At 40.7% G+C, this 15806-nt stretch overlaps 1 protein-coding gene across 1 annotated transcript in view; it reads left to right on the forward strand.

Moving 5' to 3' along the window:
• Window positions 1–15806, forward strand: part of LAMC1 (laminin subunit gamma 1) — a 128901-nt gene that overhangs the window by 69745 nt on the left and 43350 nt on the right. The window contains exon 2 of the mRNA XM_004372899.2: window positions 11596–11900. Coding sequence (XP_004372956.1) covers window positions 11596–11900 — 305 coding nt within the window. The remainder of the gene's footprint in view (window positions 1–11595; window positions 11901–15806) is intronic.

A 15806-nucleotide genomic window follows, 5' to 3' on the forward strand; every position in this document is an offset into this window, starting at 1 on the left:
TTAAAGGGAAAGTGATTTAATTAGAGAAGGTTTATTTAAACCCGTATTATTATTATTTTATTGTTGTAGTTTAAGTGAAAGTTTACATTTCACGTTAGTCTCTCATATAAAAATTTATACATACATTGTTATGTGACCCTAATTGCTTTCCCTATACTGTGACAGCACACTCCTCCTTTCCACCCCTGATTTCCCATGTCCATTCAACCAGCTCCTGACCCTCTCTGCCTTCTCATCTCACCTCCGGACAGAAGCTGCCCAGTCTGTCTCATGTATCTGCTTGAGCTAAGAAGCACACTCTTCACAAGTATCGTTTTATGTCCTGCAGTCCAGTCCAATCTTTGTCTGAAGAGCTGGCCTTGGGAATTGTTTTAGTTCTGGGTTGACAGAGAGTCCCGGGGCCATGCTTTCTGGGGTTCCTCCAGTCTCAGACCGTTAGGTCTGGTCTTTTTACTAGAATATGAGTTCTGCACCCCACCTCTCTCGTGCTCCATCAGGGACTCTCTGTTGTCTTCCCTGTCAGGGCAGTCATTGGTGATGGCCCGGAACGATCTAGTTCTTCTGTAAACCCGATTATTTACGAGTTGGAATCAACTTGATGGCAGTGAGCTTATTTGATCTGTAACACTAAATACACCAAAAATTTTGACTGACCTTTGAAAGTTTTGATTCTTTGTTGTGATTAGTTATCAAATGCTCTAAACTGAGGCTATTTGGGACGTACTCAGTTTTAATCTAAGTCATTAGAAAAAATAAGCAAATGCTTACACTTAGGAGTTCCAGATTGTTTGCAAATAATCTGGGGGAGATTGCATGCATCTTAGATCTTTGGTGAGGGGACCTAATTTAATCAGGAAGGCAACAGCAAGCCCAGGCACAGCCAATGAGAAATGAAGGGTAGATGCTAAGAACACAGACTTTGGTTTCGAAAGGATAGTATGAAGAGAGGGCATTTCCATACCCTTGCAAAGAGGGTGGATGAATGAAAAATGAAGAGGGTGTGTATTCGTTTATACTTATCTTATGAAGGCATCTGCTCACAATCAGTCGCTTGTGGAGAGAGTGCCAGCTGGCAGGGTGTTTTTGTGATGTAAATTGTCCATCCGCTCAGAAGAGCAGAAGTACAAGGAGGCCTTGTATGAAGAACTGAATTCCTAGCCCAGAGAACAAGGGAGGGAGGTTCTCCTAGAGATCTAAATGAGATCTACTTGCATTTTCCACTTTATTTATAGTTTTCAACATGTCCTGCTTCCTGCTGTTGACTTGATTAATCAGTTTCCCTCCATTTACTGCGTATTAAGCCTCCAGTTGGGGTGTGGAAGCTGGGAGGGGGAACCATAGGAAAAATGGTGCCACTTTTTCCATCAGTGTTGTTTTCCTTGTCTTTCTACTTGGTTAGCTCATTTTTGTGGTCCATAGAAGAGCTAAAGGATGCTATTACAGATTAGATTTTTGAAATGAATTACATCTGTATTCCCTCTTGTTTTAACTGCTAATCTATTGCCTGCGTACTTACCAGAAAAAAAAAGTGTTATTTTCCTATGAAATAATAAAATAAGTAATTCTAGATATCAAATATATTTGAGTTATTAATCTTGTTGAATTTATGAATAGAGAACTTTCTTCCTTTTCTGAATTTTTTTTGTGACAGTAGAGAAATTTCAGATTTCCTTGAGACAAAATTTGAAACAGTGAGCACTGTAGAAAAGAAGTAGAAGTTTTTTTTAGTATAAATCTTCTTATTCTTTGATTCCTTAGATCAAGGTCAGCAAGCTTTTCCTGTAAAGGACCAGACAGTAAATATTTTAGGTTTTGCAGTCTCTGTCACAATTGCTGTACTCTGCCTTTGTAGTGAGAAAGCAGTCATAGACAAGATGCAAACAAATGAACGTGGCTGTGTTCCAATAAAACTTTATTTACAAAAAATTACAAACACTAATTCAGTCTCTAGCTGTAGTTTGCCAACCTGTGCCTTAGATTTTAAGCTAATTAAGGTATCTCTTAAGGCTTGATTCTAGAAGGAGGTGGAATTAGTGACCTCAAAATGTTCCTAAAATGAAAAAAAGGACACAGTATAGATCAGGTGTAAATGTCGTTAAGAGAATCCGGAATATCAAGTCAGACTTTTAGGGTCTTCTTATAATTCAGTAATCAGTTTCAGTATCACAGTGTTTTTCTCTCTCTCTAGCTATATATAATATATATATATCAAACATCTGGCACCTTGCTCTTAAACTCCCCTTTTATATATATATTTAAAAGAAATACCTGAAATTTCTTCTCTGAAAAGTAAATATTTCTGTATCGGTCTTTAACAGAATGTAACACCCTCCCTGAAAAAGCCAACACTCCTCAACACAGCCCAGGATTAAACAAGTTTAGCCTTCTAGACAAAGAAGAAAAAAGGTTTCCTTATCTTTTTGAGTATACTGAAGTAGAAGTTAACTCTTTGCTTCCGGATTTGTCCATTACCATTGAGAATTGCTGTTGATCCTGTATCATTTTATTAGATAATGGTGATTGCTCAGGGGAGGAAGAAAGGACAGGAGCTAAAGGGGTGGGGAATTTGGTTTATAGAGAATCCTGACCAATGCCCCCACGGAAACAATACCACTGTGAAACCTCTAGCAGTCGGTGGGTTTTCTTAAAATCAAAAGTATATTTTTACTTGAAAGATCATGGGAAGTAGGGCCTTGGTGATACAAGTTGAATAATAGAGGAAATTAGCATGGAGAAAAATGCTGAGAGTTTGTGTTCAGCTTGTCCAGTCACCCCAAGCCTTGTTGGATATGGAATAAGCAGGCCCAGTGAGTTTAACACCTGTGTGTGTCTTAAAGACGATAGACTGCTATTAACCTGGTTCATTGCTCAGGCTTGTACAGTTGACACTTGCAACAAATTTTAGCTTGAAATGCATGCCATGTGTAAGACAGACTAACCGCTCAAGAGTGCATTAGTTCATTCTACAATGCAGCACCAAGGTCAGAAACTTTTCCTACATAACTCTTCAGAAGGTGAGAACCAGGATGGAGAAGCATTTCCAGTAGGGCAATCTTTCTCAAATGTAATTGTCCGTAAAATCACCTAGCTAGGATGCTTCTAAAAAATACAGGTTTGGGAACCTCATCCAGAACCTAGCAAAATGGAATTTCTGGGGATGAAGCTCATCCCCAGAATTGCATTTTCAGAAGCCCTCTAGGTGATTCTAACAGCCAGTCTCGTTCCTTATCGTAGGCCAGATTGTGGGAACTGCTGCCACAGGGTAAACTAGACCAGGGCTGGCTCTGATGGGGAGGGTATTTCCAGAGTCCCTGTGGATTTTGAACTGTTTGGGTACTAGGTAACTATTTAGTGTGGATTTTACAGTGATCCTGGAAATGTCCATTTTTCTTTCTCTCTCAAGGGAAATCTCTGGAAATGCTCTTCCAAAGAGCTTCACTGTGGACCAAAGTGGGACTCTCAGACCACTCTAGCGCATCTACACCACCAGAGAAAATCCTCACTGTTCAACAAAATCCAGTTACCAGGCTGGATTATTCCCATCAACATAACACGTGCATTCTTCTCACCTTAAAAAGCAGTTCCTCCCTGAACTCCCTCTTCTCCCCTCCAGTTATTATCTCATTTCTTTATAGCAAAATTACTTCGAAAGATTCTTTATTAGCTGTATCTGGTTTCCCTCCTAACATTCTCTAAGGCTTTCAACCCTACCATTCCACCAAGTAGTTGTTGGCTAGGTCACCAGTGACCTCTAGGTTGCTAAATCCAGTGGCCCCTTCTCAGTCATCATCTTTCTCAACCTCTCAACCTGAGTATTTAACTCAGCTGCGCATTCTCTTCTTGAAAAGCTTTTTAAAAACTCAGCTTCTGGAATTCTACTCTGTTAATTCTCTGTCTACTTCCGTGATTGTTCCTTTTGTGTCTCCTTTGCTGTTGGATGTTGGTGTGCCCCAGGACCTAGTCCACAGACCTCTCATCTATATATACCCAATTCCCTGCGTGTTTTCATCTAATTCCATGACTTTAAATACTGTCTATATGCTTGATACCTTCCAGATTTATCTCTCCTGCTTGGACCTCTTCTCTGAACTCCAGACCTGTATATCTATTTGCCGATTTGACATCTCCACTCAGAAGTCTCATAGACATCTCAAACTTAACACATCCAAAACTGAACCCCAGTTTCCTTGTTTTCCATCTCCACAAGTATTCCTCCCATAATATTTGCTGTCTCAGTAAATAACAGCTTCATTTTTCCAGTTGTTTAAGCCAAAGCTTATACCCTTCATCTAATCCATCAGTAAGACTGGTCTGTTTTACTCTCATATGTCCAAATTTGATCCCTGCCCGTCACTTCCATCCTCAAGCAAGCCACCATTATCTCTTGCCTGGATTACTGCAAAAACCTCCTAGCTAGTTATGTTTCTCTATAGTCCTGTTTGTAGTCTTTGTCAATACAACAGCCAGAGTGATCCTTTTAAAATACTAGTCATGTTAAACCAGACCTACTGCCGTCGAGTCGATTCCAACTTATAGTGACCCTTGAGTAACTAGTCATGTTACTCCCTTGTTAAAAAAAACAAACCCTCCAGTGAGTTTTTATCTCATTTATAGTAAAAAACCAAAACTTCTAACAATGGCCTACGAGGCCCTACATGATGGACAGCTCCTCTTTCCCCCAGCTTCTCTGACCTCACCCACTAACTCTTTCCTTCTTCCTCACTCTTATTTCAGCCACCTGGCCTCCTCACACTCCCTGGAACTCACCAGCAAGCTCCTGCCTCAGGGTATTTGTATTTGCCATTCCTAGAATGCTCTTCCCCAGATTTCTCACTGCTTCACTTCTTCAAGTCTCTGCTCAAATGTCACCTTATCTGTGTCAGTGAGGCGATCCCTGATAAGCCTGTATAAAATATCGCTCCTCTCCCCATATTTTCTATCCCCACATCTACTTCATGCTTCACCATGTCATCTATCATCTGACATATACAGTTTTTACTTTTCTGTCTATCCCGCATCCACTCAGACTCCCCAAGTGGACTGTAAGCTCCACAAGGTTGGGATCTTGTCTTTCTTACGCTCTGCTGTAGTCACAGTGCCAGAACAGTGCCTGACACATAGTGGGTACTCAGTAAATGTTTGTTGAAAGAGTGGAAGAATTTGGACTTGCTATTATCAAGATCAGCTATGCTGTTAACCTTATCCTAACGTGTAGCTATGGTAGGAAATTAATAAGCAATTGTGAAAACTGTGAAAAGCATTTTAGTCTTTAGGATACCACCTGGGTTTCATTCCTGGCCAGTGAACTCCTATGCAGCTGCCACTTGTCTGTCAGTAGAAGCTTGCTGTGTGGCTATGATGCCGAGCAGGTTTCAGCGGAGCTTCCAGATGAAGATGAATTCAGAAGAAAGGCACGGCAATCTACTTCCAAAAATCAGCCAGTGGAAACACTATGAGCCACAGTGGTCAGATCTGCAGCCAATCGTGGAGATGGCACAGGACCAGGCAGTGTTTCGTTCTGTAGTGCCTGGGGTTGCTGTGAGTCAGGGGCCGACTTGATAGCAGCTAACAACAACAATGGTATTTGGAGTTATTTCTTCTTTTGAGGACAGATGTAAATTTTATATGAGGTAAGGGAATTAGTGGCTAATTTTACTAGAAATAAGACAGGAGAGAAAAAAAGCATTCTAGTAAAATGAAAGATTGGATATTCTGAATAGCTTATTATGGGGGGCATTCACTCAAATTCATGTAGCAAATAGTTGTTGAATGAATAAAAGTACACTATTCTTCAACCTTTCTGTGACTTTGTGTGGGGGAGGGTTATTAGAGCTGGTCTTAGTCTATTATTTAGACTATTATGATTAGATATTCGAATCTTTTTTATCAGATTAGTGTTTTCTCAATATACTTTTACCATTCTTCACTCTTCTACTGTGGATGAAAGCCAAACTATAACCAATTCTCGACAGTATGGGAATGACACAGAATAAAAAATAGCTTCCCATAAAATAATGGTGTCTCTTTCCTTTCTATAAGGAGCTCTGGTGACACAATGGTTAAAGTACTCAGCTGCAAACTGAAGGGTTGGCCGTTCAAACCCACAAGCCACTCCCACGAGAGAAAGATGTGGCAGTCTGCTTCTGTAAAGATTTAGCCTTGGGAACCCTATGGGCATTTCTACTCTGTCCTATTGGGTGGCTATGAGTTGGAACTGACTCGATGGCAGTGGGTTTGGGTTTTCCTTTCTATATCTTAACAATTACACATTTTTAAAATTGAGCTTTACTTGTGCAACTTGTATTTCATTGCTGTCTTATTTATTTTATCTCCTTAGTATTATAATTGTTTCCTTTCTTGATGTGACTCCATTAAATCCCACACATCAGTCAGTTCCCTGAAGTTAGAACTCTCTTGTTTCTTCTGCAGAGAGAGTGGATTTCTCCTGGGTTTCCTGCCTCAGCTCGGATGAGTGGGAGTAAATGCTGGCCTCATTCTTTGAGCTCAGCTCAAGGATTTCAGGCATGTTTCTGACCTACTAGCCTGAATTGGTATTGAAGTAAGAATGAGCTTGGGGTTAATAAGGCATATGCCCCAGTTCTTGGCTTGGGATTTCATTTGGAAATGTCTTTTTTCTTGAAGGTTTCAGATGAGATGGCAAAGATATATAGATTAGGATAAGTTTATCTTTTGATAATGGAAAATGTAGTGTCTAACAGTAATTCTTGCCTATTTGACATGTTTGAAATTTTTGCCTATTTGCCTCCAAACATATTTGATATTCTACTATTCATATACAAATTTCCTCTCTGTTCCACATACTGGCTGTATTATGATCTCGTTTAATTACTGTGTTAAGCGAAATCGATTTTGGTCCTTCACTTTACTGAAGATTACATGTCATTTTTGGATATTGAAATGAAGCAACACAAGCAGAATGATTTTTATTTGTTGAGACTTGCCACACTAGGTCACTGCCATCCTCTTATTCAGCAGTAGCACCCAGTGATGGTGAGGAGGTAAAGAGGGGAGAGTAGAATGGTCTGCTTTGGCTTAAACTTTAAGCTTGATACTTTATGGAAACATCTAATTTACCTAAGAGACTGAGCCTGTCTTCCCCCAAATCATACCAATCTGTTTTCAAAACTTTGTTTTCCCCTTAGCTCCATAGTCATGGTATAATGCCATTATTTTTATAAATAGCCTTCGGCATAGAATTTTGTTAGCTTTAAAAAAGAAATTCTAAAATGATTATCTTTATGTCTTCTCTTTTACCTACCTGCTTTGTTATATTTCATTGTGGCAGCTTCGAATACAGACTCTCCATATTCCAGCTTTGCTCATCTTAGCATGTCTTTCTGTCCTTGCCATGGGCACAAGTAGGAAAGGAAGTGCTTATTGCCTGTACCCGGGAGACATGACCTGTTGAAACCTTTTGTTCATTCATTTGAAAGGGAAGTTCTCTCAAATTGTAAACTCCATTGCATTTATTTTAATAAATTTAGCTTAAAATTACTGATTTATACAAATCTATAAAAGTTACTTGTTCTCATTTGTAATTGGGGTGGTTTAGAGGTATTTTCTATGAGACTGTGCCCTTGCACTCCTTGGCATTTAGCTGATTGACAAGAAAGTGGCCGTGAAAAAGGAGTACTGGAATTTAAGAGAATGGAATGGGCTAATGAGTTTTTAAAAACCATCTATTTTTTTAAATTGTAATTTAGGTGAAGGTTTATAGAACAGATAGTTTCTCATTAAAGTTAGTACACATATTTTTTTATCACAGTGGTTAACAACCCCATGACATGTCAACACTGTCCCTTCTCAGCCTTGGGTTTCCTATTACCAGCTTTCCTGTCCCTTCCTGCCTTCTAGTCCTTGTCCCTGGACTGCTGTGCCTCATTAGTCTTGTTTCGTTTTATGGGGCTGTCTAATCTTTGGCTGAATGGTGAACCTTGGGAGTGACTTCATTACCGAGCTAAAAGGGCGCGCGGGCGCCATATTCTCAGGGTTTCTCTGGCCTCTGTCAGGCCAGTAAGTCTGGTCTTTTTTTGTGAGTTAGAATTTTGTTCTGCATTTTTCTCCAGCTCTGTCTGGGACCCTCTGTTGTGTAAAAACCATCTATTTTTAAGATGAGTTTTAGGCAACAGAAACTAGCCCTTCAACGGGCAATTGTTGGTTGCTGTTGAGTTGCCTCTGCCTCATGGTGATCTTACGTATAACAAAATCAACTGTTGCCCGGTCCTGTGCCATCTTCAGGCAGTTAAACCAGTTGCGATTGTGTTGATTCCAACGCATGACATCCCCATGTGTGTCAGAGTGGAACTGTGCTCCAGAGGGTTTCCAGTGGTCGACTTTTTGAAGGTAGATCGCCAGATCTTTCTTCCAAGGCACCTCTGGGTGGACTCAAACCTCCAATCTTTTGGTTAACAGCTGAGCCATTTGCACCCCCCACCCCGGGACTACTGGTTTTCAGGCAATTAGGACTGAGTTTTTCAGCAGTTGGAAGGACTCCATTGTACCCAGATCACTTCAAAATGCTCTGAACGTGTTCACTGGTTCCTCTTTATGATCACCCATCTGTGTCTCCTCCGGGATCCCACATTCAGCATTAATTTAGCCCTGGGTCATCTTGATTCGAGAGGCTGTATTTGTGCAATCTGTCTGCCGAGGTGGAACAATAACAGCTGGTATGCAGCTGTACACGTTGTCCTGGGAACTCTTGTTTCAGCCAGCAGTTATGCTAACAGAATCAAACGTTTTCAAATAGTTGCTTTCTGTGACTACTGTTTGTGTTAACTGTTTGAAGAATCCCGTTTAGTAGGCTAAACATCCACCATCTCTAATTGACTTTATGTGCTGTGACTTTAATATTAAAGTTTTGTGTTCTTAAGATCAAGTCTGGCTGCAAGGAGGCCAGTCATTTTCTGATTCCTAAGGAGCTAGCAAATAAAAACAGTAGTGAATCAGTGACTCCTAATCTGACACTTTAGAATGAACTCATTTTCTTCTTCTAACTGAGGCCATGGAAGGGCATTTTGAAATTTTATAAAAATCTGTATAGCCATTGTCATTCAGAACTCCACTGTAAAGGAGGTTGTTTTACAAGAGCCTCATGGAATTCTTCTGAGCTGCACACAACAGAGAAGCATTTATGTTCCCCAGCAGTCAGTACTTGAGTCCAATTCTAAGACAGGAAGGGTTTCTCCCCTACTCATAGAGATTAGAAATACTTCACCACGTAGGAGGCTTAAGCAGAATTCCTTGGCTTGGCCCTGCATGAACAAAGGCTGGATTCTCATTGTTCAGGTGACCCCCGCATCTCTCTCATTCCCTCAGCCAGCGTGAACTGTAGGATTCAGAGCAGGAAGTATCAGTTAATTTTGTGTGCTTCAGTCGAAACATCTGCACTTGAGAGTTTTTCGTTTTGTTTTGTTTTGTTTATGGAAGGAATGCGGCAGAGGGGAAGGGAAAAGGCAGCAGAACATTCAGAAGCTAAATATTTTACAGACTGTATATCCATGGTTAGTCTTCATGTGTATGAATGTGAGGTGAGGAGTGGAAGATATTCTACTTGTATAGTTGCTGAAATGTATTCCCAGGTTGTACTCACTGATTTCCTTAGTCATTTGGCTTGGCTGCTTTGCATTTTTTTTTTAAATCCAATTGCTGTTGATTGGATTCTGACTCATGGCGACCCCATGTGTGTCAGAGTAGAGCTGTGCTCCACAGGGTTTTCAGTGGCTGATTTTTTGGAAGTAGATTGCCCGGTCTTTTTTCCAAGGTGCCTCTGGCTGGGTTCGAACCGTCAACTTTTTGGTTAAAAGCTGAGCAGGTTAACCATTTGCACCCCCAGGGACTCTTACTTTACCTTAAAGTCAATACTTTCTACTGCTGTTGCTCCCACAGTGTGATGTTAGTGTAGTAGCTGTCACTGGAATGGAAGTCAGGAGATCTGATCCTAATTTCTGCTTATCTACCAATTACCTTCTTACTTTGTCGACTGTGAAATGGGTAGGATGGATAGATAAAGAGTAGTGAAGTACAGTGAGAGCAAGGACATGATAGATCTCAGTTGTAGCTGTTTAGTGAGATAAAAAGAAACACCATAGTCTTCCAGTTCTTGTTTATCCATAGTTATAGGTAATTCTGGATAGCACTGATAACTTGAGTCTTGATCCTTCTGTTTTCTTCTGTATTTACTTCTTTATATATTCAGCTTAGATTCCAAAGTCCTTGGAGAAACTTCAGTGCTCTTGTCTTGTTATCCTTTCATCGCCCTTGTAAAGGGGATGCTAAGTGCTGTTGTACAAAATCATACCTTCAAAAAGATACTCGAAAAAAGCCTTGGTCTCCTGTGCTCTTCACAGTTGCCTTGTCTGTCCAGCAAGCCTTCATTTTCTCCAATCACCTTTCTCTGCTAGTCTCTACAGTGGCTATTACAGACATTCTACACTCTCTTCAAATATTCCACACCCAACGTTCCCCATTGGCTTCATTCCTGACTCTTAACAGATACCCTTGATTCCCACCACACAGAAGAAAAAAATGTCATCTGTTGAAACTCGTTAAGCTTCCATCTCTTAAACCTAAAGCCACTGGCATTTGTACTCATTCTTTTCTCTAGACACAGAAGGCAGGTATCCTCCTATATGGATCCAATCCCTCCACCAACACTGAATCCTATTTTTGTTTCCCAGCCTGTATTGTTGATCTCTCCCTTTCCACGGACTCTAGCACAACAACATTTAATACACACTCATCTCTCTGATCTAAAAAACAAAGAGAAAAATCCTCCCTTGACTCTGTGTCCCTCTAACTATCACCTTCTCTTTCTCTTCCCTTTAGATGGATGTTATAGCAAGTTGTCTACGCTCACTTGCCTACTTTCCCACCTCCAGTCTGCCATTCATCCTCAACTTCAGCCCACCATGATCCTGCCCTGGAACTTCTCTCACTACACACAGCAGTCACTCTTTGTGGCTGAAGCTAATGGACACTTTATAGTCGTTATCTTACTCGTGTTTCTTGGCACATTTTTAACACCATTGATCATTCCCTCCTTAAACCTCACTCTTCTTGACTTCATGATATTTGTACCCTTTTATGTGCTCTCCTCCCTCTGGCTGCTCCTTCCAAGACTTCTTTGTTGTCTCATCTTCTTCTTTCTATATTTTAAATGTTGGTGCTCCTCAGCATGATTTCAAAAGCCAGCTTTTCTTCTCACCCAGCTCAGTTGCCTAGTTGGTCTCATGCCTTTTCTATTCCATTTTATTTTTATTTAAATAGTGTTATACTAATAGATGCTACCATTTTTCATTATAAACAAAATTTCAACAGCGTGTGTCTTCAATCGACTTTTATGAGTCAGCTTATGAATCCAGCTATCATTTGCCATTTTGTGGGAAGACGTGCACTATTCCCAGTTTTAGAATAGTTTATTGGACACGACCTCTGCTCTGGAACCTCTTAGTCTTATATGCACAGGGCGATTTATGTCCTCTTTCTCCGTCAAGTTCCAAAGCAAACGGGATAGAGGGGATTTCTTTTGCTTTATACATAAAACTTAGGAACGCTGATGTGCTTATCCCACAGGAAAAGCTTTTGACATCACCTATGTGCGCCTCAAGTTCCACACCAGCCGCCCAGAGAGCTTTGCCATTTACAAGCGTACGCGGGAAGACGGGCCCTGGATCCCTTACCAGTACTACAGCGGCTCCTGTGAGAACACCTACCGGAAGGCAAACCGCGGCTTCATCAGGACAGGCGGGGACGAGCAGCAGGCCTTGTGCACAGATGAATTCAGTGACATTTCTCCTCTTACTGGGGGCAACGTGGCCTTTTCAACCCTAGAAGGAAGGCCCAGTGCCTACAACTTTGACAATAGCCCTGTGTTGCAGGTAGGCCTTCAGAGTTTGGCTTTGGAGCCAATCAATCCTACCCCATGCTGGATGTGGGAAGATTATTATAGGGGAGGCCTGTGGTCCCACTGATGAGGTAAGGAGTAGGAGTAGAAGCTACTACTGGAGAAAAGACCAAAAAAACCAAATCAGTTTCTGTTTAGTTGACTCCGACTCATAGCAACTCCAAGTGTGTCAGAGTAGAACTGTGCTCCATAGTGTTTTTAATGACTAATTTTTCAGAAGTAGATGGCCAGGCCTTTCTTCCAAGGTGCCTCTTGGTGGACTTGAACCTCCAACCTTTCGGTCAGCAGCAGCAGCTGAGTGCGTTAACAGTTTGCACCACCCAGGGACTCCTGAGGAAAGACAGCTGGATTTTATTTTGCTGTCCTGTGTCCTATTAATGAGTGAAGGAAAGCAGTTTTGTTCTACTGCCCAGTTGATGTTTGTTCTTACGTACTTGCAGATGCAAGTGTATAAACTTCACAAATTTTTTTTTTTTTTTTAGAAAAGATTGAGCAATTTTAAATTTAGCTTCTGTACTTGTGGTGGAAATATTTTGCTTCTGACCCTTTGAAGAGGTCATTTGAACTAATCTACCCAATTTTCATGCATCCTTTCTTCTTTTTTTTTTTAAGTGAAAGGTTTTTTTTTTTTACTTTGAGTGAAAGTTTACAATTCAAGTCTCTCATACAAAAATTTATACATACATTGTTATGCGACCCTAATTGCTCGCCCTATACTGTGACAGCACCACTCCTCCTTACCACCTCAGATTTCCCATGTCCATTCAACCAGCTCCTGACCCTCTATGCCTTCTCATCTCACCTCCGGACAGAAGCTGCCCATTTAGTCTCATGTATCTACTTGAGCTAAGAAGCACACTCTTGACGAGTATCATTTTATGTCCCATAGTCCAGTCTAATCTTTATCTGAAGAGTTGGCCTCAGGAATTGTTTTAGTTCTGGGTTGACAGAGAGTCCAGGGGCCATGCTTTCTGGGGTTCCTCTAGTCTCAGTCGGACCATTAAGTCTGGTCTTTTTACTAGAATATGAGTTCTGCACGCCACCTTTCTCCTGCTCCATCAGGGACTCTCTGTTGTGTTCTCTGTCAGGGCAGTCACTGGTGATAGCTGGGCACCATCTAGTTCTTCTGGTCTCAGGATATTTCTTCTTATTTGACAAAATGTTTTTGTTTGTTCATTTTCTTTTTCTTAGTATTAGCAAGGGGAAACAATTGAAGCAAGATTTTTAAGAATGTCACTTTCCTTCATTGTTGTGAGACAATTTTGACTGGGTTTGTCTGGCACTGTTGCCAATCATTACAAAAATTCCTAAATCACCTAAAAGGACGGGTGTTTTAGGAAGAATATAAATTTAGGTACCTATGGTAGTGAGCTTAAGTATTATGTTAGAAACGTTTTCCCTGTTTAATGGTAGAAAGAATTAAAGATATCTTTTTTCTCGTGGATTCTGTAGGCATATTCCTTTCTTAAAAACCATAGTATGGAATCTTTCTGTACTGCTTAGACTTCTGTGAACTTTTCTTATGTTCTGGCTGTTTGATTATGGGAAGACTGATGAGCCTTGTGCCATATTCAGCACATTAACACAGAAATGGTGATACTGCTGTCACTTGGCTGAAGTTAACGTCTAGACGGGAGCAGCCTGTAGTAATTGACTGAGGCAAGAAAGACTGGATATGGTTTTGCAAATGCTGTGTACATTTTATGAAAAGGTGTTGTGATTTCTAAATAGGAAATTCCTCTGTTTTTCTGGGCTTTCTACTTCTGTGTGTCTTGTTCTTTCCTCTGGAATTTATTATGTTCAAGGATTCTTTTTCTAGTTTAATTGTATGGTTTTAGACAGTGGCAAAAGATGAGGATATATTTTTCAGTGGCTCCAGCCCTCTTCCGTTGTATCTGCTGGGAGGTAGAGGTGAAATCATAAATGTGAAAGGAGTTGGCAATGTGTATCTTTGAAAAGACCTTTCAGAACAGTGTTTCTTATTATGAGGTTGTATTCAGAATAAATGGCAGAAAGTATAGCTGATTCTGATAGATGAAAAAATGGAAGACTGAATGCTAGGGGAGAAGTGATCTACAAATATCCAACCAGCAAACATTCTCCAGCCTTGTTTCTTCCTGTTACTGTTTTTTACTGTCCTGGAGAGGCAGCAGTATAGTCAGTAGGAAGAAGAGATGACGTATGTTATAGATTGAATTGTGTCCCCTCAAAATGCATGTCAATGTGGCTAGGCCATGATTCTCAGTATTGTGTGGTTGTCCTCCATTTTGTGATCCGATGTATTTATCCTATGTATTGTAAACCCTAACCTCTATAATGTTAATGAGGTAGGATTAGAGGCAGTTAAGTTAATGAGGCAGGACTCAATCTATAGGATTAGGTTGTATCTTGAGTCAGTCTCTTTTGAGATATAAAAGAGAAAAGTGAGCAGAGAGGGCAGGGACCTCATTACCACCAAGCAAGAAGAGCCAGGAGTGTGCATCCTTTGGACCTGGGATCCCTGTTCTGAGAAGCTCCTAGACCAGGGGAAGATTGATGACAAGGACTTTCCCTCAGAGCCCACAGAGAGTGAAAGACTTCCCCTGGAGCTGACACCCTAAATTCAGACTTCTAGCCTCCAAGACTGTGAGAGAATAAATCTCTGTTTGTTAAAGCCACCCACTTTTGGTATTTCTGTTATAGCAGCACTAAATAACTAAGACAGGATATAATTATGATTGTGGTTTTCTGGCACCTTTGCCAACCGTATGCCTTGTCAACCTGTCTTGAAAAGTTTCTTCAGCTATAGGAATTCTGGTATTTGATGCTCTTAATGCCATAGAAACTCATGAGACTTAAATGTGGTAAAAATGCTGTGGGTGTCTGCATAGATTGGGCAGTTGGTATCATTATGCAAAGTCACTAATTACACATCTCTGGGTAGCAGAGCTCGGCTCTGAGGTCCAGTTGCCTAGGTGGTTTAGGTGATTCGACTGGTAGTCAGGCAGCCTCTTTCTGCATTGTTCCCTGTTCCTTCCTCCAGAATTACGATCTCTCAGGTGGCTAGAGGAGACCCTTCTTGGTTTCACTGTACATGAGTATTACTAAGCGTGTGATGATTTATAATTATTACCATTTATTACAGCACTTGGTATAATGTGACAGGCACTGTTCTGAGTTCTTTAGATATGCAAACTCATTTGATCCTCACAATAACTAGGGTAGATACTTCTGTTATCCCAATTTTACAGATGAAGAAATAGAGGCCCTGAGAGAATAACATAACTTGCCCCAAATCACACAGGTTTAAGTGGCAGAGCTGGGAATGAGAACCTAGAAAGTCTAGCTCCAGAGATTGCTCTTTTTAAAGTGCCCACTAAATGACACATGGCTTAGATTCAGCTCTTGAGAAGCTCTTATTCAAGGAAAGCTGTGATAAAGATGAAGCCTGAAGAAGGAAATAATGAGCATTAAACACACAGATATGTTTAGCTATTTACATTACAGATGAGTAAAAGATTCCTAACATTGTGGCCATGAGTGGGAGTTGTTATTGGAGTTCCAAGTTTGGATACGGTGAAATCATCTCTTCTCCTTTCTAATTATATTTGAAGGCTTCATGGAGATTAGCTTTTATGAGCACGCTACATGGTGGAAGGGAGAGGCTCTGTTGTTCTGAAGACCAGGTGTTTGGCATGGTTTTAGGCAGTAGTTCTCAATCAGGGCTGTGCATCCCAGTCTTACATGGGGCCTTCTGAAAACAAAGATGCTAATACCTCTGCTCTTGCTTGTTGAGTCACCGTAGGTGAGTCTGATACATAGTCAATAGAAGACTTAAAGTGGAAATGGTATCTTTGGGTAGTTGTATCTATTACTATGTAACACACCACCCCAAAACTGA

Source organism: Trichechus manatus, unplaced genomic scaffold (genome assembly GCF_000243295.1).
Source record: "Trichechus manatus latirostris isolate Lorelei unplaced genomic scaffold, TriManLat1.0 scaffold00021, whole genome shotgun sequence".
NCBI classification, from domain to species: Eukaryota; Metazoa; Chordata; class Mammalia; order Sirenia; family Trichechidae; genus Trichechus; species Trichechus manatus.